General features: G+C 48.2%; 1 protein-coding gene across 1 annotated transcript in view; it reads right to left on the reverse strand.

Annotated features, from left to right (window-relative positions):
- The window catches only part of CCDC180 (coiled-coil domain containing 180), a 63,344-nt gene that overhangs the window by 24,211 nt on the left and 13,505 nt on the right, over positions 1-25,628 (reverse strand). Inside the window, exons 12-26 of the mRNA XM_064291705.1 lie at positions 23,480-23,559; positions 22,202-22,290; positions 20,521-20,643; positions 19,051-19,224; positions 17,186-17,301; positions 15,419-15,545; positions 13,899-13,938; positions 13,261-13,769; positions 11,556-11,755; positions 10,812-10,987; positions 8,814-8,994; positions 7,318-7,464; positions 5,549-5,693; positions 5,247-5,363; positions 2,012-2,107 (exon numbers count right to left, since the gene is read on the reverse strand). Coding sequence (XP_064147775.1) covers positions 2,012-2,107; positions 5,247-5,363; positions 5,549-5,693; positions 7,318-7,464; positions 8,814-8,994; positions 10,812-10,987; positions 11,556-11,755; positions 13,261-13,769; positions 13,899-13,938; positions 15,419-15,545; positions 17,186-17,301; positions 19,051-19,224; positions 20,521-20,643; positions 22,202-22,290; positions 23,480-23,559 — 2,320 coding nt within the window. The remainder of the gene's footprint in view (positions 1-2,011; positions 2,108-5,246; positions 5,364-5,548; positions 5,694-7,317; positions 7,465-8,813; positions 8,995-10,811; positions 10,988-11,555; positions 11,756-13,260; positions 13,770-13,898; positions 13,939-15,418; positions 15,546-17,185; positions 17,302-19,050; positions 19,225-20,520; positions 20,644-22,201; positions 22,291-23,479; positions 23,560-25,628) is intronic.

A 25,628-nucleotide genomic window follows, 5' to 3' on the forward strand; every position in this document is an offset into this window, starting at 1 on the left:
AGAACACAGAGGAGAAGCCACAAGGAAGCAGCCTGAGGGAGGGCGAGGGAAGCCCCATGAACCTGGGCGAGTCTGGGCTTCAAGCCCTAGCTGGTTCCCCCAGCACTGCAGGACAGGGGCTGAACTGGAGAGGATGCCTCTTGGCTCCATGGAGGCCTCTCACTTGCTGGGGCCTGGGGAATCGGGGCGCCGGGCTGGCTCTCTCAGACGCTGCACAGGGGAAACAGATCCAACACTGATGTGGGCATCGGGCATTCTATTCCTGGCTCTACAAGTTCGTTTCTGGGCAAATGATTTAAACTTGCTGGACTCAGCCTCTCCATCTACGAATTGGATTCACATGATGTTGCCTAGGGTCTCTTCCAGCTCTAACACAGTGTATGTTTATTCCTTTAGAAGGAAACATTTGGCCCAAGGCTGGTAAGGGTGTGTAGGAATGACACCACCACAGTCTTTCTGGAAGGCGATGTGGCCATTTCCTTTACAAGGTCTAATACGCTCCCTACCCCTCCTTGGAGCAGTGACTTCACAGACCATGCCCCACAGATACACAGGGGGATACCCCAAGTATCTTCACCTTCACCAAGTATCCAACACATCACTAGCATCTCCTAACCTCTTAGTTTTAATCACTACTCTGTGGAACTGTCAAACCGGTCCCCCCATCAGCACAGGCAGGCCAGCACACATGAGCTCACGCCCTCCCCACCGGGCTCCCTTGTGCTCCACATACACTCTGGTACTATCTGGAGAGGGCAGGGCAGGGAGGTAGGTGGTGAGGAAATCTGAGACAGGAAACATTTCGATTTGGTGAGGCAGAGCTTTCTCTAAAGAGCTGTTTAAAAGATCACATCAGATTAACCATTTGTCATCTGCTGCCCAGTAGGTGGCAGTTCCTAATGGAGCCCAGGAAAGTTATGGGCAAAGAATAGACACCCGTCTTCCCTGCACATCTCCACTGTAGGGCAAACAACCGGTGAAGCTGTAGACACGCACACACGAGATATGGGATGTGGTTCATTCGACATTGCTTTCTGCAGACACGAGAATAATAACATCAGGACTGCTCGTTGTCCACTCTATACTTTGTGGGTCATTTGAACTTTTTTTAAAGAAGCATGCATTACTTTGCAGGAAAAAGCAATAAAGAGAAAAACAAATGTGCTTTCAGTCACAATAACAATAAAACCACAACTCAGAGTCACTGAAATGGAAGAGGAGAGAGCGGTGAGGAAGAAGCATGTGGGGTTGGGGCCCCGGCTCTTGGAGTGCCCAGCTGAGCTGCTCAGGGTGATCAGGGCCGGTGGAGCAGGTCAGTGACGAGCAGGAGTGGCAGAAAGACAAGCACACAAACATCCAGAGACCCAGGGTGCTAGTTAGGCACTTACTTACAAAGTACCTCACTTCTCCCAAACTTTGTTCCAATTTGGACTTTTCACAGTTTATGCGTAGAAAACAGAAGTAACCAGTTTATGTGCTAAGATCTAAAGGATCAAATGAAAAATCAGACAGAAAATGGATGTTCCAAAAACCTGTTGCCGTGGAGTCGATTCCGACTCATAACAACCCTATAGGGTAGAGTATAACTGCCCCATAGGGTTTCCAAGGAGTGGCTGGTGGATTCCAACTGCTGACCTTTTGGTTAGCAGCTGAACACTTAACCACTGCGCCACCAGGGCTCCAGCAGCCGTTCAGGACAGAATTTATGCAGGGCTGGATTCCGATTAAAGCCAGGGATGTCCGGTCACATGGGGAGGGGGGACGGTGAGGTCAAAGGAAGCCACACTCAAACCCTCACACTCACTGGACTCCACATGCCTTCTGGTGGCTGTGGGCTGGGGGGCAGCTGTTTCTCTTCTCTTCCTTAATTCCAAGCAAGGCTCCCAGGGCTCCCTGGTGCCGAAGAAATCCTGAATACATCTTGAACACAGATGTAAGTTGAATCTCAAGTTTATGGTTCTAGCATGAGGCATCCTTGCTATTCACTGTTCGGTATCTACTGAGCACTTACAGTTTTATCTCTTGAGTTTCGACAGGTCTCTATCTTGCTTTGAAGTTGCTCCAGAGAAGAATTTAATTCATCTGCTTGCAAATTAGATTTTGCCACCTAGAAAACCAGAGGTTCCAGACTTTGTTTCTAGTATACTTGTTTTGATCAGGAAAATGTTCAGCAAACATGTTATCTGGGAAATGGATTAAGCACTGAAAAATGAAATCAGGGGAAAAGAAAAATAATCCATACCCCATACAACCTACTAGAAACTAGATCAGTGCCAAAAAGGAGAAAAAAAAAAAAAGCTTTTTTTTTTTTTTTTTGTTACTATTGTAAAAGAATTTCTGGGAATGGAAACAAAGTTAAAAATATTACTAGAGGTTTATTTTTCAATCAACAATTCCCCGAGATGCCCAGAGCAGGGAACATACAGCCTCAACAGTGTGTTCCAAAGAAGTGTGGCAGCATCAGGGTTAATACAGTCAAAGAGGAACAAAGAATCTGAGATGTCTGGGTGGTTTTAGCCTGTTTTTCAGAGGTTCAGGAAAATGTCCTTCAAAGTCCTTTCTTCTCTGAAACATCAGTTTGCTTAAAAAGACAAATGTTGCAGTTTTTCTGGGGCAGGGTCTGTGCCTGCTGAGTGAGGCAGATAACCAGGCAGGAGTTAAATGCAGGAATGCAGGAGTTAAAGAGCAGGAACTGTTGATTATCTACATAAATCTACAGAAACAAGCTAATTACTATTTCTAAAAGTTAGGTTACTTATTATCTTAAACTTTTGCCTTATGAAACCAGGTAGCAGCTATGCTCTTCTGGACTGGGCATAAGTAGCTCCATCTTCGTTTTTAGCTTCCAGGGCCACACTATCAAATAGTTGAAGTTTAAAAATAAAATTGGCAACCCACAGTTTTGAGAAGGGTGCGCCCAGGTACTGCTGGGAACAGACAAGTCTATAGAAGTCACCTAGAAAGTGGCTTGGTTGTGTGCAAAAAGAGCCTTAAAAGGTTCCTACTCTGACCCAGCAATTCTAATTGTTGCAGGTTAGCCTAAGGACATAATCAAGTTCCTGTGCAAGTATACACGCCATAATGCAAAAGGGAAATCAACCTAACGGTTCCTCCAAAAAACCATGGTTAAGTAAAACTGCAACACATCTGGGAGAGGGAAGCCATCAAAATGGTGTTAAAGGTGATGGAAAATTTAGAAATGGATGGTGGTGATGGTTGCACGATGTGGTGAAGGTAATTAATGTCATTGAATTACACAGGTAAAAAAAGTACTGAAATGGCAAATGCTTTGTTATACATATACTCATCACAATTAAAAAGATGGTGTTTTAGAAGAATTTTTTCAAGATTATACAGCTTAGAAAATTGTATGCATAGCAAGAGGCCAATTTTCTGGGTTTTTTTCCCCAATTTATATATATATATATATATATATATATATATATATATATATATATATATATATAAATTAGCAGGAGTTACTACCAGCTGATAGAAATATGGATTATTTTCTACCTTTTGTATGTGTTCAATATTTTCCATAATGAAAATGTATTTTGTTTAGCATGGTTTTATGAGTTAAAAGATGAAACCACTGTATACTACACATTCCCCAAATACCAGCCCAGGGAGGCTCAGAAAAAGGAATCTGTGACAGCTTCAGCTGGAGGACAGTTAGGAACACGCTCCTTAGACAAGGGGTAGGGGTCATGTGCTGGGACCCTTGGCCCAGCTCCATGAAGCTGGCCCTCCTTTCCCCCATCTTGGGGTGACTTAAGGGTTCCACTGTGAGACACTCTGCTCACACCTCCATAAAAGTCTCCATTTACTGAGGATTCACTATGCACCAGGGACTGTACCAAGAGCTTGACATATATTAGCTCACTTATTTGTGCCATAATCTTACCAGATGATTTCCACTTCACAGATGAGGAAACGGAGGCCCCTCAGGGAATGAAGAGGCTTGCCTTGAGGCCACAGTGCACACCTAGACTAGAATCTACACCTATTTGACCCCAAAACCTGAGATCTCAGCAAACCCTTTCATTTGACACTGCAAGCGCTTGGAGGACAGGACCGATCACTTCATCTCTGCTTGTTCCAGCACCCAGAAGGTCCTCAACACTGTTCCCTAGAAGAGCCAGGCCTGGGATTCACCTTGGCCTCTTTCTGCTCCCCCCTCTCCAATGCACCCCAAGTCCTATTTGTCTCACCATCACTCAGCTCTGGAACTGGAGCTTTCTCTGCCAGCACCCTTGTCCAGATCACTATTCTCTCCATCTCAGCCTCCTCACCTTGTTGCCTCCACTCCCACCCACCTCCCATCCATTCTACACCCAGCAGCCTGACTGCTCTCCCCAAATGCAGCCCTGAGCAAATGGCCCCACTGCCCCCATGTCATTGCCAGCACTGAAGACTGCGCACAAGGCTCTGCTGGGCAGCCTGGCCCCCTCCAGCCTCATGGCTCTTCACCTTCTCGCTTCTTGGCTCCAGCCCCTCTGAATTTCCTTCATGATTTCTCCAGGACATTCTGCTCCTCTCCCCCCTGCCTGGCTAGCTGCCACTTCTTCCTCAAGCCTCCCTCAAAAGGTTTAAGCACCACTTTTCTGGCCCAGGAGCCCTGGTGGTGCAGTGGTTAAGAGCTCAAATGCTAACCAAAAGGTCGGCAGTTTGAATCCACCTGCCACTCCTTGGAAACCCTGTAGGGGTAGTTCGACTCTGTCCTATAGGGTCACTATGAGTTGGCATCAACTCAACAGCAACAGGCTTGACTTTTTCAGGTTTTCCTGGCCCAGGTTTGATCCTGTCCTCTGGCCCCACGACCCACTCTTCCCCTTTTGTGGCACAGATGGCATGTCCACGGTAAAGGCCATGATCTTTGGCCTCAGTTAGACCTGGGTTCAAATTCTAGCTCCACTATTTAAGAGCTCTGTTTTCCTGCCCAAATCAGTTAATGACTCTTGCCTCAGTTTATTTCTAAAACGGGGATAAATCACAGTACTTGCCTCATACAGTTTCTGTGAGGACTAAAATAGCTAGTCAAAATACGCTCCTTAGCATGATGCATGGTGCACAGTAACTCAATGAATGTTAGTGGCTGTTGTGGTTTAATTTCTGTCTTTCCCAGCTGGTGTGCAAGTGCCTTGGGGCAGAGAGCATGCCTATATTCCCAGCACCTGGGGCAGTGCTTGCTATACAGGTGGTGTCGAATAAATATTCACGGTTGAAGAATGAATCCATCCTACCTCGCACTTGATATTCACTTGCAGATTTGTCAGCAATCGCTGGATTTTCTCTATGAAAATGAGGTCCACAGACAGATTATGGAATTTACTTTCAAACTTATTAATGACATCATTGGCCTGTAGAGAAAGAACAAAAGTAAAAGAGGGGCGCTTAATTTAGATTTTTTTGGACTCTGGAAGTAGAAACGAAAGGCTTAATTAATGGTTGAAAAGGCGGCTTGACCCTCCCATCTGGCACTGAAAAAGGTGACCATGTTGTAGCCCAGTGTCCTGGCTGAGGGCTTGGGGCAGGGCTCACCCACCTGGTCCAGGTACTCGCTCTCCATCTTCTCCATGTTGATCATTATTAAACTTTCAACAAACTCTATCCGGGAGGCTTCTTTCTCCAGCCTACTACACAGTGAGTCGATTTCTTCAGCAGAGAAGTTGCCTCCCTCCGAAAACAATCTGAAAATTATTTGAAAGACATACAAGTCACTGATCAGACTGTAACTTCCCGCCTATCCCAAATGCTGTGGTTTCCAAGGCTTTAGACTAAAAGTACAAAATCATGGGCAAATCAGTGCAGGCAGCTCAACCTACAGGAGCAGGGATACATAAATGATGTAGAGTTTCCATTGCTGCCAATTTGTCAGATCAGATACCCTGTCAGACCTTACTAAAACAAATACAATGCTGGGTAAAATTTAAAATAAAGCCACTTTGCTCTGGGCTGCATAAAGGCAAGAATTCTACAGAGTCCCCCCATGAGCAAGAGGTCCGTTGGAATGTGAGTGATTGCCAAGCTGGCTTTTGCCTTGGAGATTTTGAGTGTCAGCCTTGATGGCAGCACAGGGAGAGAGACAGCATGAGGCTGAAGCCCAGAGGACTACACTTTCAGTATAAGGTGAATTAGACATGAGCCCCACCAGATACCAGGACACTGGACTTTCTAGATCTGAAGACAAGGAGGGACAGAAATTTCTCCCCTGAGAATTCATAACCACAAACTGTCCTTCGTACACACTGCAAACTGAATTCATATTCCCTTGGGTGATCTGAAAAACCAAGAATTTTAGATGATTGTGGGTAGTTAGTGCTGCCACCTGCCTGGCACAAGCAAATAAGAATTCTCTGTGGGGGAACGCAACGTCAGCCCAAGCCTCAAAGAACGCCACAAATAAAATTCCAAGGAAAACATGAAGCTCAAGGGGGAAAAAAAATCACAAGGAAACAAAATATCATGAGCGTGAATCAGCGCAATAGAGAGCAGAAACAGACCACAAATACCTTAGATATTGGAATTATCAAACATAGACTATACAATAACTAAGATGAACATGTTCAAAGAAGTAAAAGTGAAGCCCGAAAATATGAGCAGGAAGTGAGCAGTTTTGAAAAACAATCAACATAACCAGAAATGAAATCTGTAATAATTAAAATTGAAAACTCAAGGAATGAACTCAGCAAGAGATTAAACACAGTTAAAGAGCTAATCTATGAATAGGAAGGACAATCTGAGAAAGATAGCCAGAATGAGGCTAAAATATGAGAGCATCGTGCTGCAGTATGGAAGACAGAGATGCCTAACATACGTCAAATTACAGTTCTTGTTTTCATTATTTTCCAAATTTTCTACAAAAACCACATACTAGTTTTATAACTAGAAAAATCTGAACAAACGCAAGATTTGCAGATACCAACATAAAAGGTGCCAGCGGTGGTGGTCACATGTTTACTAGGATTCCATTTCTGTACAAAACTAATGTGCTTTTCTTTACGTATTCGTACATATGGGCGCACAGAACGTGTATACTTGGAGAGCGCATTTTGCTTTTTTTATATAATTTTGATTGATTATGCTACATTGAACATAAGCTTTCTGATTTAAAAAATATAAGATTTTAAAAAACAAATCTAGCCTATCACAAATGTCAAAGACTAAATCCAGGATTTTTTTTTAATTTAGGAGTGAGCTAAGATTAAAAAAAAAAAAAAGATTACAGGGCAAAAAATAAGGAAGATACAAGACCATGTCCCCATCCAGAACCCTGGTGGCTCACAGAGGCCCCGGGATGATGCTGGTTCCCACCTGCAGTGCCTGACAAACTCGATGTTGGTATAGCGGAGCTTTCCCAGACTTTCCTCCAAGTACTGCCGGAAGCTGCGCAGGGACACCTGGATGACGTCTACGTAGCTAAGCAGCTCCCTGTGCAGTGTGCTGCTGAGAATGACCAACCTGCAGGACACAGGAGGGACAGGGTGGTAACCTGGGTCTGGGAGCCTCTCCCAGGCCACATGAGTTCCACATGCTCAGCTCAAGCGTGGGGCCACCAGAACCACTGCCTGGCAGAAGTTCAAAGGACCAGTGTGTGCTGGACACATTCTGTAACTTCATTGTGCTGGATCAGAGGGCACCCCTCTCCCCATTCTGGCCCCTGCCACCCTCAAGTCCCCAGGTCCTCCTGAATCTCTGTCCTCCTTCAATACATGCTCTCTCTTCAACCCCTGCACTATGGTGCCTGTGTACCCAGTGCTCTCGTGGAAGAGCGTCCTGCCAGCTCCCATTCTACAACCAAGTCCCCCCTGACCAGATGCTCCGTGTGTAGCTGACTGCTGTGGAGGCACCTGGGATGGCTCCTCACTTGTTACCTGCCAAATCCCTAAGTGACCCCCCCTGGAGTCCCTTGCTTTCCCCTGAGCACACCCCCACCTAGAGCCGGACCAGTGCCGCTTCTCTAATGGGAGAATTCTGCTCCCTCCCCACTTATCTCCATCCCCACACCCAGTGACCTTTGAGTTCATCTCAAATGCCACCTCCTGCAGGAAGCTCTTCCAGATTTCCTGATAGAAATGGTCTTTCCCATTCCCTTTCAGAGTATGCCATTTGCACCCTTGCACTATGGTTATTTGTATCCTTTTCTCCTCCTGGGCAGCTCCCCTACCCAGCTACCCCCAGTCTCTGAAAGGCAGAGGTTGTATAGAATTCCCTTTTGTCTCCCCAGAGATCCTTCTAGAAAGCTTATTGCAGACAGAACCCTAGGGAAACACAGATTTCTCACACAGGAGTTTTACCCTTTTAGTCTTTTGATGAGGTTAACTCAAAAGAGAAGGCTTCTAGGGTGCCTGGAAAGCCGCTCCTTTATCCATTAGAGGGGGTCCATTAATGGCTAAAGCTGCTAACCAAAAGGTCAGCAGTTCGAATCCACCAGGTGCTCCTTGGAAACCCTATGGGACAGTTCTACTCTGTCCTATAGGGTTGCTATGAGTTGGAATCGACTTGCCCCCAATGGATTTTCTAGGTACAAATGGTTAATGTTCTCAGCTGCTAACCAAAAGCCTGGCAGTTCAAGTCTACCCAGTTGCATCTCAGAAGAAAGGCCAGGTGATCTACTTCCCTGAAATCAGCCACTGAAAATCCTGTGGAGGTTCTGTTCTGTCACACATGGGGTCCCCAGGAGTCGGAATCGACTCACCACAGCTAGTCTGCTGTTTTTAACCATCAGGGAGGGACTGCCCGTTGGAAAGTGGCAGACTGGTTAGGCTCCTGGAGCCACAGTGCTGACTGAGACTCCCAGGGCCCCTTACTTGTGGCTCCTCGAAGCATTCAAGAAGATGTGCTCCATGTCATAAATCTTGCGGCGGAAGTTTTTGCTCCGCGTGTTTTGCTCCTCTTGGAACTGGCAGAACATCAGCCTCTCCTTCTTCAGCGCCTCGACTACCCCGGCACAGTGACTGTTCAACCGCTCTTGGTGAAGCAAGAGCTCAGCTGAAAGAGGACAGGGGAGCTGGGGCCCTCTCTGAGTCCAGAGTCCCCTCAGGACACTCATTTCCTGGGACAATGACCAGCAGCTGCAGAACAGTGTCTATTCAGGTTAAGCTCCCTTATGTTGCCCCTGCCACTCTTGCCAGGGCTTGGCCTGGGAATGGGGGCAGATCCCAGAGAGGCCGATCACAGCACTACCCCAGGGTCTCTAGCTGGAAGGGGCATCTGCTGTGAGTTTGGAGCTCCCGGCTGGTGCAGAAACCCTGCCTGCAGCAGAACAAAGGAGAGCAAAGCCAGGGAGATGGAGAGTACAGGGGGAGCTAGAGGGGAGCAGATGGGAAGGAGGGGCGATACAGGTAAGGGGTGGCCCATGCTCTGCCAAAAATGACTGGTGTAAAGATCCCTGGGTGGCACAAATGGTTTGCACTTGGCTAGCAACCAAAAGGTTGGAGGTTCGAACCCACCCAGTGGCACTAAAGAAGAAACAGGCCTGGTGATCTGCTTCCACAAAGATTACAGCCAGGAAAACCCTATGGAGCAGTTCTACTCTGTAACACAAAAGGTCTCCTAAGTCATAAATCAACAACAAAAACAAAATCATCAAAAAAAAAAAAAAAAAAAGAGTGATGTGACTCTGTGACTTTGTTTCTCTAGCTTCAGTTTCCTCGTTTACCCTGGGCCAGGGCACCAGCAAAGGCGAAGCCACGGAAGGAGCTCCCCATCATTAGGGACCATCTACTCAGTGTACGAGGGGTCCTTTTCATATCTCAGCATTTTAATGTGCACATTGTCCAGATGACGACAATGAGGTTCCAGAAGCCAAGCAACTTGCCCAAGAGCTAGTTGCAAGGGGAGGTGGGAGGAGTGGTTAGTGGTGTTGGGATTTGAAGCCAAGTTGTTGGATTCCACAGCACTTCCATGGCTCCAGGCAGTAGGGAGGTCAGATGCGGGGGACAAGAGGGTCTCTGCTAGCTCTAAAGGTCTATGATGGAGCATGACGTATGATGAGAGTGAAAATCAACACCAGGCACTGAAGGTTCCACACGTTAATGAAGCCCACTGCCTCAGAAAGAAACGACGTTTTTTTTCTTTAAGTATCACGAACTATAAAGTGAAAATAACAGCTACCATTTGTGGAGGCTGTACCTTGTACCCGGTATTCACAGATTTCTCACTGTGCCATCTTAAGGAGGGTTAAATTATCCCCAGCACCCCTCTTTGGTAGGTGAGAGGGGAGGTCAGAGAGGTTAGGTAATTTGCCCAGAGTCACACAGCTGGAGAGGTTGAGCCTGAGGGCTCTAATCCCTGAGCTACAGGCTCTCCTCTAGAGCAACCGCCACATAGGTGTGTATCTGATGGATTTGTGAGCAGATCTGGGTTCCACAGAGCTAAACCAGGGAGATACCCTCCATTTCAGCATATGAAAACAAACAAACTCACTGCAGTCACCTGGGTGGTTCCCACCCATGGCAAACCCATGTGTTACAGAGTAGAAATGAGCTCCATAGGGTTTTCTTGGCTGTAGTTTTACAGAAGCAGATAGCCAGGGCTTTCTTCCGTGGCTCCAACAGGTGGGTTGGAACCACCAATCCTTAAGTTAGCAGTCGAGCCACCCAGGGACCTTCAGCATATAGTTGCTTCTTATTTCTTTTCAAATGTTTTCAGCCACCTTTTTCTGGGAGCCTGGGGGTCATGACACCTCACACGCATCTTTCACAGCTTGGTAACGATGTGCTAAATGCCACGGTGGTGTTGAGGCACGTGATACAGGAGGATTTGGGCAGGGAGGGGGAGGGGGCCTTCCCAGGTGGAATCTCTACCTGCCCTGACGTTATGGATGTCTCTTTCAATGTGCTGGGCTCTGGGCTGGTGCAGGTGCAGACGCAGCTCCAGCTCCGACTCCAGCTCCTCAAGCTTGGTGGCCACAATGACCCGGACGTTGATGGCACACTGGTCAAACCATTTCTCAAGGTGCTCAAAAAAGCCAAGTCGCAGCCTAGGGGAGAGACCGGCAAGGGTCAACCCTGACCTCAGTCAGGACCAGCAAGGGACTTTTCCACATTGGCACACTCTGAGCCTTTTTTCCCCCCAACTATCGCGTATTTCATTATGTGGATGGACCATAATTCATGTAATCAAACCCCTCCCTCAGGAAGGTGGATTGTTCCCTGTCTTTTGGTCTTACAAAAAAGGCTGCAGTGAATAACCTCGTACATACGTCCAGTGTAGAGGCATTCCTAGTAGATTCCTTGAACTGGGAGTGCTGAATCAAAATGTAAATACACTTGTAATTTTGATAGATGTAGCCCAGCAGCCTCCTTTGGACAGGAGGGCGGGGGAAGCTCTGTGAACCTGGGAGGGGCACAGAGTGTCACCCACACATTGGATACTGCCAACTGCAAAGACTAATTCCTGGACATTAGCTATTTTTTACTGTGTTCCTCACCCCTCCCCGTAGTTACACCTTTGCTTTTCCCAGCTGAAACTAGTCCAATGTTACAATATTCCACTTAGTTAATGAAACCCAGGACAAAAGAAGGAAAATAAAAAGTTCTTCTACTCACTTCTTCTTAATTTCTGAAAGTAGGCTGGATGGAATGATCACATGTTGTAAGAATTTGGCATCGCAAGCGTCCTTGGAGAGCGTGGCCGAGTGGTAGGAATGGGGCCTCCTGCAACACTCTTTTTCTTCCAGGGGCAGGAAGACGAAATATGTGTTCCCACTGGAAGTCGTGAAGGACTCCATGTCCTCCTTGGCGCTGGCCTAAGCAGATAACAAGCCTTTAGACTTGGCATCCTTAAATATATTTTAGGATCCCAACCACACTTTCCTTGACTAGTGACCTATGGGCCAAATCTGCCTACAGCCCCTCTCCCAGGTTGTTGTTGTTGTTTGTTGCCACCAGGTTGGCCCCTAACTCAGGGTGACCCCATGCACAGTGGAACAAAACCTGTGCCATCCCTACGATCAGTTGCAGATCAGTCTATTGTGATCCACAGGGTTTTCATTGTTTGGGTTTCTGAAGTAGAACGCCAGGCCTTTCTTTCTAGTCCTTCTTGGTCTGGAAGCTCTGCTGAAACCTGTTCAGCATCACAGCAGCACATAAACCTCCACTGAGAGATGCGTGGTGGCTGCTTATGACGTGCACTGGCCAGAAATTGAACTGAGGTCTCTGACACACAAGATAAAAACTCTACCACTGAACCACCGATCCCCCTCGCCACCCCGGCTCATGTAGTGCTTTTTAGAATTGAGAGCCCCCACGTAAAAAATCTGGATTCTGATTTCTCTCAGGAAATCTGGCAAATCTGAGTCTGCATTCCCATAGGGCATCACTGTCTGGGGCTGAGTGAGGACTGCAGTCTCCACCACTCCTCACTATCTTACGCTTGGTCTCCAGACCCCTTTTCTATTACATGCCTGTGGGCATTTGAGTTTGGGATCCCTGCTCAAAAAGAATTCTCATGTGCCAATGCCCACAAAGCAATAGAGGAAAAAGTATCATTTGCAATTCTATGGTTATGGGCTTCCAGTTGTTGTTCTGTGAATTTGAATATGTTTTGAGGAAAAGATTTATTAATATGAGTCCCTTCCCTGTTCTCTAAGCAGAGTTCTGTCTGCCAGTATGGCGATGGCTCTTTTGTGTTACGCAGTCAGAGAATGGGAAGAGAGAAGGAGTGGCGAGACTGGGGTAAGCCAGGGTTCTCTCACCCAAGGAGGCTAAGTTGACTTACACAATTAAAAAAACAAAAAACAGTTGCTGAGTTGATTCCAACTCATGGTGAGCCCGCGTGTTTCAGAGCAGAACTGCTCCATACGGTTTTCAAAGGCCGTGATCTTTTGGAAGAGGGTCGCCAAGGCTTTCTTTTGAGGTGCCTATGGGCAGATTCCAACCACCAACCTTTCAGTTAGTAGCCACGCGCTTAACCATTTGTGCTACCCAGGGACTCCATTACACAATAAAGAGGGGCTGATAAAGGGAGAGGGTTGGAGAGAGATGAGGGTGACCCCAGAGTTGAGGGTGACCCCAGAGCAGGTTGCAGGATGCGACATGAGGAGAGCAAGAGGAATCTGTAGAAAGTATTGCCGTGAGTTAAGAGTTGGATTCCAGCTGACAAAAAGAGAAAGGGCATGAATGCCTTTGTAATTCTTTGTCATGTCCCTCCACGGAGGCTGGGCCACGGAGGACCTCAGCTTGTTTTAGGGACACACACAGAAGAACATGGCAAAATTTCTCAGACCAAAGAGCAAATCCGTTGCTAGCCTACCTCGTCTGCGGATGCACTCTCATCTTCTTTCTTTTCTTTTTCCTCCTCCTCCTCCTCCTCTTCCTCCTCCTGGTTTTCCTCCTCCTCCTCCTCCTTCTCCTCCTCTTCCTTTTCCTTCTCCTCCTTCTCCTCCTCCTCCTTCTCCTCCTCCTCCTCCTCTAGGCCCTCTTCCTCCTCTTCCTGAGCCATGATGTTTTCCTCAGTCAGGAATGGTTTTGAGGTGTTCTCTCTGTGAACCTGTGTCTCCTCTAACCCTTGAATAGAGCCCTCTCTGGACTCAGCCCTCTTGTCAAACAGAACAGATTTTTCTGGCTGGCTCAGCATCTCTTCATTTACGAAGGGGTTGGTTTCTTGATATTTTTCTCTTTCCATCTCTTCCATCTCTTCTTCTGGCCTGGGGGAACTTGCCCCTCTACTTAGGCTTTCCTCGTTTTTGCTTCTTTCACCGGTAGCGCTTTGTTTTCTCCTCAGGTTTCGCTCTCTCTCCTGAAAGCGCTTTTCGTTGGTTTCTGTTGACAACAAACACCAGGGCACAGGGAAAAACAGGTTAGCAATGCAACCCAGGTTAGGCTTCCACACCCCAGAAACATCCACGAGCAAGGTCAGCAAGAGCCAGACCTGAACTGTGAAAGTGTTACCTGGTTCCCTGAGTCTGAAAAAGACTTCCCCATCCAGGTTCTACAAGGAAAAGAACAGGACACATAGTGACCAGAGGGCCACTTCCAAATGCTTCTTTTTTTCTTAAGTAGAAGGGCCTGTCCCTCTCCTTCAACACTGGATACAGGCCTTGGCCAATTTATTTCAGCATGGTCCCAACCCAAGGGTGTGTTTTTCTTAATCCCAAACAGACTAGAAAACTCAGTCAGCACCTTGGGCATTAAAGGAATTATACCTCTTCTGATACATTTTTGGTAGCGATCTGGGACAAAGAGCAAGAAATTATAAACTCATATTTGGCCCTCCACCTTGAAATATTATAATAAAAAAGTGTTCAGTATAGTAATATTCAACCTATAACCAAAAAAACCAATTGCTGTTGAGTCAATTTCAACTCATGGAGGCCCCATGTGTTGCAAAGTAGAACTGCGCTCCATAGGGTTTTCAAGGTCATGATCTTTCAAAAGCAGATCACCAGGCCTTTCCTCTGAGGTACCTCCAGGTGGGTTCAAACTGCCAACCTTCCCATTAGTATCACAGGGAGCGTGTATAAGCAATAGGAACAGGGAGAGGAGAGGGATTCTCTAAGAAGGAATTGGGTATCCCATGCATATAGGAAACCTATGGACAGGTCTGGTGCCAGCCACAAGCATGTCAGCTCTCTGGCCATGCAGGACTCTGGCTGATCTATGGGGAAACAGCCAAACTCTGGATATCCCAGGTATTCACACATTCACCAAAGGGAGCATTTGCTGAGTCAGAATTACATGCAAGGCTGTGCTAAGGGCAAAAGAAGTGAAATAAAACTAATAAGACATACCTGCCCTTCAGGAAACACATTCTAGTTGGATGCTCTGAATTGAATTTGACATCAACCAGCAACATACAAGCACATTCAGAGAGGGGAGAGGTGTTGGCAGGGCAGGATGGAGGTGAAATGAGGGGTCAAGGAGGGTGGCTGCTGGAAGTGGGCTGGCAGTATGGGTGGGTTGGGGACATGTGGTGGCACAAGGAAAGGATCCCAGAAGAGGCAGCCACATGAGGAAGGGTTGACCAGCAGGAGGCACATGCAGGAAGGGGGATGAGTTTGCAAACTAGGGAGAGTAAAGGTGGGAGAGTAAAGGTGGGAGAGTGTGGCGGCCTATATGGCCACTGAAGTACTGTGGGTAGGGTTTGGTAGGGGGTGTAGAGTTGATGAGGGACATTGAGCAACACAGTAGGTCAGAGCTGTATTTTAGGATTATTGGCCATGATGCACGGGATGAACGAAACTTAAAGTGTCATATAAATAACCCTTGTCATTACAATCCCATTCAAGCCACGAGCCCTGCATTCTGAGCCCTTCGACCTCCTTTACACTGACAAAGAAATGGTCTCTTTTAGAGACACGTTCATCTTCTTACTCCTTGAGGCCCAAAGTGCAGTTAATCTCAGCAGAGGAGAACAAAAAGTCATCTCCTCCCTTTTGCGTCTTGGGAGCAGCCAGGTGTATTCTCCATACCTGTTCAAAGATCTCGCGAACGAAGAAGTGTTGGCTGAGGGCGGAGCTGTAGGAATTGAGCTCTTTCAGTATCATTCCTGGATATTCCATCACTTCTTTTGTCAGGATGCAGTGAAAACTTTCATACCTGCAACGTGGGTAGTGAGACCACTGTCTAAGGAGGAGGGTGGTCAGCTGTGTGGAAGAGACCCAGGGCCAGGAGCAGTGCTGCTGACTCCAAAGAGGCAGGGCCAAATTTGGTCTTTCGAGCTGCGGAGAGCTAGGGCCTGGGTTTCTCTTCAACAGTAACAATTCCTGGTTTTGTTTTGCTATTCTTCTGATTATACAAGAAATACATGCTCTCTGTAGAAAACTTCGAAAACATACAGGGGAGAAGTTCTCTGCTCGTTGTGATTGTTGCTGTTGCTGTTAGCTGACGTTGAGTTGGCCCCCGACTCATGACAGCCCCATACACAGTGGAATGAAACTCTGCCTGGTCCTGCACCATCCGCATGACCAGTTGCAGATCCATAAGGTTTTCACTGGCAGATTTTGAGAAGTAGGTCACCAGGCCTTTCTTCCTAGTCCATCTTAATCTGGAAGCGCCACTGAAACCTGTCCAGCATAATAACAACATGCAAGCCTCCACCGACAGATGGGTGGTGGCTAAGTTTGAGATGCATTGGCCGGGAATTGAACCTGGGTCTCCCATATGGAAGGAAAAGAATTCTACTACTGAACCATCACTACCTCGTCTTTTTGTGATAGGAGCTCTCATTCATTTCCTGCTCACTGTCCTAGCCATCCTGGGGCTTTGCCTGCATCAACCCTCCAAACCCTCAAAGTGTCCAAGGCCCAGGCTTTTATTTTTGTTTTTCAGGTAAGGAACCAAGGCTCAGGGGTTCCTTATTTACCTGAAGTTATGCTTCTAAATCTAAACACTGCAATCAGTTTGGCAGTGCAATTCCTTTCCTGCGAATGCAGCATAATGAATGAGTTGTACAAGGGCACAAAGACACAAGGAAGTTCACACAGAACTGTGTGTAAAATTGAGAAACTGAAACCAATCTAAAAAAAGCTAATCAACTGGAGGATGATTAAATCATTAAGAAGCATCCACATTAAACAATGTTAAGGAATTCTATACGGTCATTTAAAAGTTGAAATATATTTACACCTACAGAACAATGTGTATAGTATAATCCAACTTGTATTTAAAGAATACTTGTGTGTAAATATTTATACGTAGCCCTGGTGGTCCAGTGGTTAAGAGCTTGTCTGCTAATCAAAAGGCTGGCAGTTCAAATCCACCAGCCACTCCTTGGAAACTCTATGGGGCAGTTCTATTCTGTTCTACAGAGTTGCTATGGGTCAGGACCCACTCGACGGCAATGTGCCTGAGGTTATATATATGTATATTCTCACGTATTTGGGCAGGAATGTGGAGAAAGTTTCCACATGTTTGCACTGGCTGGCTTTTGTTTTCTTTAACAGAGAGCTTATATGTTACACATTTTTAAAGTAGGAGAGGAGCCCATGCTCCTGATCTTCAGTTTGCATTGCCTTAAAACTTCTCCATCAACTTTTCAGATCAGTGTAACACTTTCTCCCTGAAGCTACTGCACTAGCTGATAGCAGAGCTGCAAAGGACCACAACATTCTCCAAAGTTACAGGCAAACATTTTAAACTCCACCCTGCTGAGCACACCCTTGGACCATCATGTCCATGAGCTTGGACATGAACTCCAGGCCATCTTCTTCTGGTTTCGGGGGGCCTCGTCTACCTACCTTAATTTCATGTTCTTCAGGAATTCTTTGACCCTTTCCAGCTGATTCCTCAGTGTTTGCTCATGGCTTTGTTGCCTCAGTTGGTCCAAAAGCTTATCTAGGTTGGCTTCCTGGGCCTGGTAGCAGTCCACAAAACAAGAAGAAGCAGATGTGTGTTGGGGGGCTGCAGGTTGGCTACCAGAGCAGAAACCAAACTCATAGCATTTTATTGCCTTGCAGAGGCCCTGCCCAAACTGAGGGCCACTCTCCTGGGGCAAGCCCAGGACTTTCTTTTCTACAAAAGGGACATCAGGTTCACCTTCATCCCCACTCTCTCCACTCTGGTCCCCTGGGCCTTCTCTCCCTTCTACCACCTCCACACTCTTCTCTCTGTCTAGAATGCTCTTCCTTCCCCAGCTCAGATGTGCATCCTCATGGACATGTCCATGACCCCACCCTGCCTGCTCAGGCCCCTCCACACCTTCTCATGGCACCTGCTCATTCTCACAGTCACACTTGAAATTAGGTGCTGGATGGAGGCAGGATCGGGGGGGTACCACGGTTCTCCTGGGAAGAAGAGGCACTGGTCAGGAGCAGATGCTCCATAGCCTCCAATCTGTCTGTCTGTCCTTCACATACTCTCTAACAGATACTCTGAGATCCAGGGACCCACTACACAGGCTCGGGGAGATTTCTTCTGCTCTCTACCCAGCCTCATGGCCAAGCAGAGCCTCAACAACCCCATCTGTACAAGTTTCATAGCTTGCGGTTTTACATTTGGGACTAGGATCTTTTTTTTTTCCTTCATCTCAATATCCTCAATTTTACCATCTTTAAAAGGGGGAACCCTGCACTCTATTGCTAAACTATAATCTTTCCTTATGCCTCTCCATGATGCCAAGAATGATTTCTCTTGAGCAATCTGGATATAGTGGAAGAAAGCAATTCCGTGGACTCTCAGAAGTCATGAAATACCCAACAAGCGTGCTCGGCTCCCTCTAACCCTCACCTGGCTTCCCGGGGGTCCCCACCAGAAGGAGACTGCTGGCCACAGACCTGAGCCTCCTGTTCTGGTGGGTAATCACTGCCTTTTGTCCCGCATGCCCAACCCCTGTTAACCTCCACTGTGAGGACGAGGCTGACGGGTCCAGGCACTCTGGCACTCACTCACCTGCTCCTCTGGAGTCTGATGGCTCTTTGCCTACTGGGGGCTAGGGCTGCCCTGTTCATCCCCGAACCCCACTGAACCACTGGGCCCTTAGCCTGGCCCACGCTTTCTGGAGGAAATGGGCAGTTTTAACTCTGGGGCTTAGGAGCTTAATGGAAATGCTGGTTTTGCCATCCAGGATTTTGTATCTACTGGGAAGAATGCTGCTGTGGGCTCTTATACCTGAAGGAAACAGAAGACTGCCACAGCCACTGGACCCTGGCCACTGGGTCCAGGGATGGCCCTCCCAGGATGGCTCAGCCTAGACCGTGATGCCACTTTCACTCACAAAGGCCTTAGAGAGACCCTCCTGGACGTGCCACTGGGCCTCACTGTCATACATGGGGCCTGGGCCATAGGTCAGTCAGGCCCTCACCTTCTCCCCTCCCTCACCCCATTCCAGGCCCTCTCCACCCACCAATACCCTCCAGCTATGGCCCTCCAAAGTCCTGGACTCTTTCCCAGGAGGTGTCTAGTGTCTACCCTCTCTGCTGGCCAGGAGTTCGTAGTGGGAGAGGCAGGGTGGGTGTAGCCCCTCTTTTGATGACCATTGTATCCTTAGTCCTGGCACGTAGCAGGTGCTTGGTAAGTGCACACTGAATGAATGAATGAAGCTGGCCAAGTTTCTAGGCTGACCATCTCAGGGGTATAGCTGGCCATGGGGTGGCAGTGGCTGCACCTGGTTCTCCTGGCTCTGCTTCTGCCGATGCTGCTCCATTCTCTTCTCAAGCTCCAGCTCCTGCACCGACAGCACGCTCCAGTGGGCCTCCCACAGCTGTACAGCATCCTGGAAGTACCTAAAGAGATCCAGGCTCTGCCGCTCCGTCTGCTTTGCCAGGACCTCGAAGGAGTTCTGTCGTGACAGAACCCAGAGAAGGGAGTTGAGAGGCCAAGGCCCCAGTCAAGAAGGAGGGTCTCATCCACAGGGGTCCCCTGGCTTGTCAGAGGAGGCCCCATGTCTCTGAGGACTGGCCATCCCTGCCTGGGCATCGTCCCCCAAGCTCAATTTCTGGGCTACACCTATGCCACCACCCTCCTTCCTCAGGGGCATGTCACCGCTGGTCTTCTCCAATGTCACCCCTCGGCCCACTGACCCTGAAGTCAGATCTAGACCTGTCCTATGTCCCACTGTAGCCATTGACAGGCAGAAGATGGCATTTGGGGCCTAGGAGATGGAAGAATCAACGCTAGACACTCCTGGACATGCAGGCAGGCAACAATGAAATTGGCCTGAGAGGGTTTCCTTCTTTGGAATTCTCGACTCGAGTCTGGGCTAAATCCTCCCTCTGCTGTTAAACACCATCACTCTTCACCTTTTTTTTGTTGTTGTTATGGGCTGTTGTTTTTTAAATATGTGTCTCATATCCTCATCTGAACCAGGGGTTGGCAACTTTGGCCCTCCATCTGTTTTTGAAGAGCCCTGTGAGCTAAGCATAGGTTTTACGTTTTTTAATGGTTGAAAAAAATCAAAAGAATAGTATTTTGTGACACATGAAAATGATATGAAATTCAAAGTTCAGTGTCCATAGATAAATCTGATTGAGACACAGCCACACCCACTCACTTTCATATTGTCTATGGCTACTTCTGTGCAACAGTGGCAGAGTTGAGAAGTTACAGAGAAACCCCATGACCCGCAGAGTCTAAAATATTCACTACTTGGCCCTTTACAGAAACTATTTGCCAACCCCTGCTCCAGATTATGGAGCCCTGGTGACACAGTGGTTAAGAGCTTAGCTGCTAACCAAAAGGTCAGCAGTTCGAATCCACCAGCTGTTCCTTAAAACCCTATGAGGCAGTTCTACTCTGTCCTATAGCATCGCTATGAGTCGGAATTGACTCGACGGCAATGGGTTTGGTTCTGGGGTTTTTCGGCTCAAGATTATAAACGTCTTATGGGTGGGGGCTTATTGTTCCTTTGTAGCTCTTCAGTGTCCAGAGTCAGGAATGGCTGCTGGGAAGCTCTCAGGGTCTAGAGCTCCCGGTGTGGAGGACCTGGTCCTAGAGGAGCTACTGATGACAACGGTGAATGGACACACAAGACATACTGTGTCAGAGGCCCCAGACTAGCCCTCTCCTCACACCCCGGTGACCTGAGGTGCCCATGCCCGCTGCCCTGCTCCCAGCTGGCGGGTTCCCAGCTACTCACATCCATGAACTCCAGCTCCTCCTCCACCTTGCTCTGCAGCACACCCACCATCTGGAAGAAGGACGGGCTCACCAGGTTCCCTGCCTCCTCCTCGGTGAAAGCTTTCCAGTCCAGCAGCTGATTCTGGAAAAGACCGAGGCAGAGCCTAGCTGAAGGCACAAGTAGGCTTGGCCCTCACCTCAGAGCCTGCTCCTTCTCCTAGTCCCCCACCCCCACCCCATCTCTAGGACCCTCTGGGAAGCCCTAGTCATGATAGACCAGCCCATTTTCATGCACTGTGCACTGTGTCCAGGTGCTGGGAGCATGCTGCACCATGTGGTACAGCCAGGTCCCCATGGCGGGGTACTCAGCAGCCCTGGGTAACAGGCGAGGACACCGATGCTCAGAGAAGTGAAGTAACATGCTGGAGGCCACGCCTCAGACTACAGACCCAACAGGCATAAACAGCCATCCTACACAGCCTCGGTGTGGCTGCAAGCCGGACATGGGCTCACATTTTCTGTAGCCTTGAATGATGCCATGTGAAAAGCAACCTCTCAGTATATCAAAGTATGCACAAAATTCACAATGAGACCTCCCCCAAATTCAAATTTTCTCTAGTTGCATACTTCCAAAGTGGATGAACAGAAATACCAGGCACCCTCGGTCAGTCTTGGTGGACTTTTGGGGGAGTACAGGCATTCCTCCCCTATATGCGCCCCACAGAGGGAACCCAAGGAGTCAGCAAAGCTGAGCACCCTTCTCTCCCTGCAGCTTTTACTTCTGAGGTGACTGAGAGGCTGCACGGCTGCCCTAAGGCCACAGAGGAAATGGGCAGCCCTGGACCTTTCACAAACTCGGTCTTCTCGTCCCGGCACCTGCACCCCAGGACCTTGTAGGGTTTGGTGAGTATAGGTGCTGGAGGGTGCACGGCTCCCTGGCTAGCAGCGGAGCCGAAAGCAGCTTCTCTGGGGGCAGCAGACTGGGCCCTCATTGCTTGGGGCCTTCTACTGCCACCCCCCAGGAGTTTAGACCATCTTCAACCCCATTATATCTTTGTTGAGTTTTTCATCTAAAAGGTTTTACTAAGGTGGGGTAGGGGTGGAGGTGGGGGGCAGGAGGGGACATTTTGGCAAAATATTTCCCACTCCAGAATACCAGTCATCATCATTGAAGGGGTTTGCAGCAGAGTGCACTGTCTCACCCTATTACAGAGGCGGGCAGAGTGGAGAGAAAAGCTGGGCTTGACAGGAGCAGCTGCACTATTCATAAAAACAAAAAATTGGAAATAACCCCATGATACCTCCTCTATTAAATAAAGAACATCAACTGTGACAAGTGATTTGGAGGGTGAGGTCTGGGGTGATCAGAGATCACATAACGTCATCTGTGGGGTCAGGCAAGCCTTCCTGGAAGAGGTAATGTGAGGCGAAAACACAAGGGAAGGGTGGAAATAGCTGGGGTGTGCAGGGAGGGAAGAACATCCCAGGTGGAGGGAACAGAGCACCAGAAGGCCCAGAGGCCAGTGACAGCCTGGGGCGTGTGAGGAAGGAAAAGTAGGGAGTGGGGGCTGCAGGGTGAAGGGGTGTGTGTGGTGGGGGGATGAGGCTGCAGAAGGAATGATGACAGAGCCAGGGAGGAGAACATTGGTGCTCCATCCCCTTAGTTCACTGTCTCAGGGCCCAGGGCAGGGGGAGCCCACCTTGCACTTCTGCACCTGGGCCAGGCACTCCTGCCAGGTTTTCTCGTACTGCTGGCGGATTCGCATCATGCAGTCCACGTGGTAGGTGTCTCCGGGGGAGGAAGGTATGGAAACAAAACATGTCAGCTCTCTCTTCCAGAAGAGGGGAAGTCAGAAAAAGGAGTTGCTCTTTGGCAAAGGGAAGCAGCTTTCCCCCAGCAAAGTGCCTCCATAGCTATACTGATGGAATCCAAGACCAGTAGTCCCTACTCAGATCCAGTGATGGGCTCTCCCCCACAGTCTCTGACACCCAAAGACAAGGGCCTCAGATGAGGAGCTTGTCTTTATCTTTTCTGAATTCATTTCGGTCCCATTCTGGCTCCGACTCTTAACTCAGTTTCAAGGCTAGCGAATTTTTTTGGCGGGGGGGAATCCCGTCAAGCCATACAACAGGAACTTGGGTGCAAATTAATGCAAGTTCACAGATCATGTCTGTGCTTGATTCCTTAAGATGCGGTGGACTAGCAGAATGCTTGGAAACTTATTTTCTTATTTCTTTTCTACTCTCCCTCCTCGCTATTGCTTCCCAGTTTATAATAAACTCAGTGTGACTCCTGGTGTCTAAGATAAGCAAAGCCACAAGCCAGTCATGGTTCTGAAGTTCAGTGCTCCTGGCAGTTTCTAGAAACTGAAAGACAACACAAAGATGCTACAGTGGTTGTTCTTTGACAAAGGCTGTGGAGGAGGGGAAGGGTGGGCGGTGCTTGGGTGTAGATTTAGTACACTAGGAAGAGGAGATACACACTGGACCCGGAGAGGAGATGCTCTCCAGGTCACTTGCTCCCATCTGGAGGGTCGCTTCCCAGATCAGAGCATCCCCACCCTTCCCGAGAAGTCTCTGTGACAGACCCCTGCTAGGTCCTCCTGCTTCCACTCCTGCCACTGTCTGATCCATTCGCAACTTGTGACCAAGTTCAAAACCCTCCAATGGGCTCCTAGTGCCCTCAGGATGAAATCAGGCTCCTTCACATGGCTGATGGCCTACACAGCCTGGCCCTCTACGTCTTCCAGCCTCCCTGCCTCCTTCTCTTTTTCCCAAAGGCTCAGCTCTGTGAGCCTCAGCTCACTCTGCCCTCCACACCCACTTCCCTCCTGCTCCAGGATGAACTTGCCCCCTACTTCCTGAGTTCATAACAGAATCTCAAATAAATGGTCACTGAATGCTTCGAGTTACTACAAAGCTACTACTTGAGCAGAGCCCTGGAGAGACCCGGGTGGAATCCTGTAAACATCACTCACCCAGCTGCTTATTCAGGGCGACAAGAGAAGAATACCATTCAGTCAGCCGATCTTGGCTGTAAGCAGGGGGCAGAAGCTCACTGGAGAAGGAAGATATGGCGAGTAAGCTACACTTGAGTAAAACGTGTACTTTAAAAAATCAGTAGCATCTTTAAGGAACATAGCTCCAGAGTATTATCTAACTAAAGTCTGAAGAACAGAGTGACCTCCTGGGGATTTCCTGGTGCCAAAAAAAAAATCTCCTGAAAGTATCTCTTGGCAAAAGAAAACTGAAATTTCTTAATGGGAAAAAGTAAGCTATTTGTATCATTTGGCCAAGGAATTCTACTTCCAGGAACCTAATCTGAGGTAATATAAAATCCAGATAAAATTTTATGCATTAAGATGTTCACTAACAGTATTCCTTATAAACACAAGAAATCATAACCTTCATATACAACGATAGCAAAATGTCTAAATAAACAACATTAAATCATAATCTGAAGTCATTAAGTAATAGTATGGCAGATAGAAAAGTGGTCAAAATATCAAGGACTCCTCCCATAAAGAGATGGACTCTAATCTCCATCCCTTGAATCTGGGCTTGGCCATGTGACTTGCTTTGGCTGACAGAACATTAGTGAATGTGACACCTCAAAGGACTTGTGCATTGGGGCTTGCCCTGTCTTGCTGCAGGGGACTCTTCTGCCATTTGGTAAATGAGCCTGAGCCAGCCTCTTGGAAGCTGAGAGACCACGTGGACAGAGGTCACAGGTGTTCTAGCCAAGGCCCCAGATCAAAAAAGTATTTAAAAATTATATGCACATATACTTATTGGGGCCAGAACAATCCATGAGGAATCTCGGCAAGACTCCCAACCCCTTTGTCATCACCACTCACATGCCTGCAGGCCTGCATGTGAGCAGAAAGCTAGGCTCTCTGCCAGGTACAAGGAGTCCTGAAGTTTCTAGAGGAAGGGCCTGGAGCTGAGAATCAGGATAGGCTGTGGGTCACCCCCTGCTGCCAAACAAGGCAGTTCCTCGGGACAGCTCCTCTGGCATGATTAGAAGGTTGCTTAAGCTACCTGAGAAGTCAAGTAGGAATGGTGTCACCTACAAGGTGTGCTCTGCAAGCACTGTAAAGGCCTCCTGGCACAAACCACAAACCCGAACGTTCCCTCTTGAAGTTCGCTGGAATTCCATGATCAAGCCTTCGCACTTTTACCTTAGCCTGCGTCCACAAGCCTTGTATTCATGGCACACACTTCTGGACACTAGAATTGTGTCTTGACTTCACCTCTTTATGTACTCCCACTGCAAAGGAGCTATTGTTCTCTTGCCTCTAATTTGCATGGTGTTGGCTATCCCTCGCCCCCCAGGCCAGGTCAAATCCCCCACCCAGCTCCATGCTCCTCCTGCAGACACTGCCATTACATCATGTATCTCCCGCTATAGCCAAAGGCATGCGTTTTCCTCCATGTGTCATGGGTCAGGCCCTTTCTCTCCCCTCCATTCAGGCAGGGAGCCAGGCAGCCCCACTTTTTAAGGCCTGTGAGGGGAATGTGGCAGAGCAGAAAGGGGAGCAACCCAGGAGGCTTTCAGGCTTTTGCTTCTAAAGCCTAATCTCTTAGGAGGGCCTGGAGCACTAATGAGATAAAAGAAAGAGAAGGCATTTGTGGGAGTGAAATGACAGACCTGGAGAGCAGGGGCCAGTGCTGAGGACCTGAGTCTCCCTTTAAGCCCTCTAGAACTGGGGGGCGGGGGGGGGGGCCTGTGGTGGACAGAGGAGAGCAGTGACAGCCTGGCTCCTGTTTCCTTGCAGCATGATCATAGAAGCAGGCAGACTCAGGGCCCTGGAGGGAAATGGCTGCTTGGGTCTGAGGGCTGCTGGGGCTCAGAGCAGCATCCTTGAGATTCCCGAGTCCACCTGTCTGGGAGCATCAGGCAGTCCCCATCTGGGAGGACAAATTGTGAAGGACCAGATCTTGCCCCCAGTCCTGGCATTGTGTGAGACTCCAGAAGTTTGCCTCACTGGAGGGGGCCCCAAGAAAGACTAGATTTTGCCCAGGCTGAAGAATGGGACCTCAGAGTCAGAATTAAGCTGAGTTATACAAAACAAAAGCACTCCGTCTTGCACTGAGATTTTTAACCACTCTGTTAATCTCACACCT

Source organism: Loxodonta africana, chromosome 9, assembly GCF_030014295.1.
Source record: "Loxodonta africana isolate mLoxAfr1 chromosome 9, mLoxAfr1.hap2, whole genome shotgun sequence".
Lineage (NCBI taxonomy): Eukaryota > Metazoa > Chordata > Mammalia > Proboscidea > Elephantidae > Loxodonta > Loxodonta africana.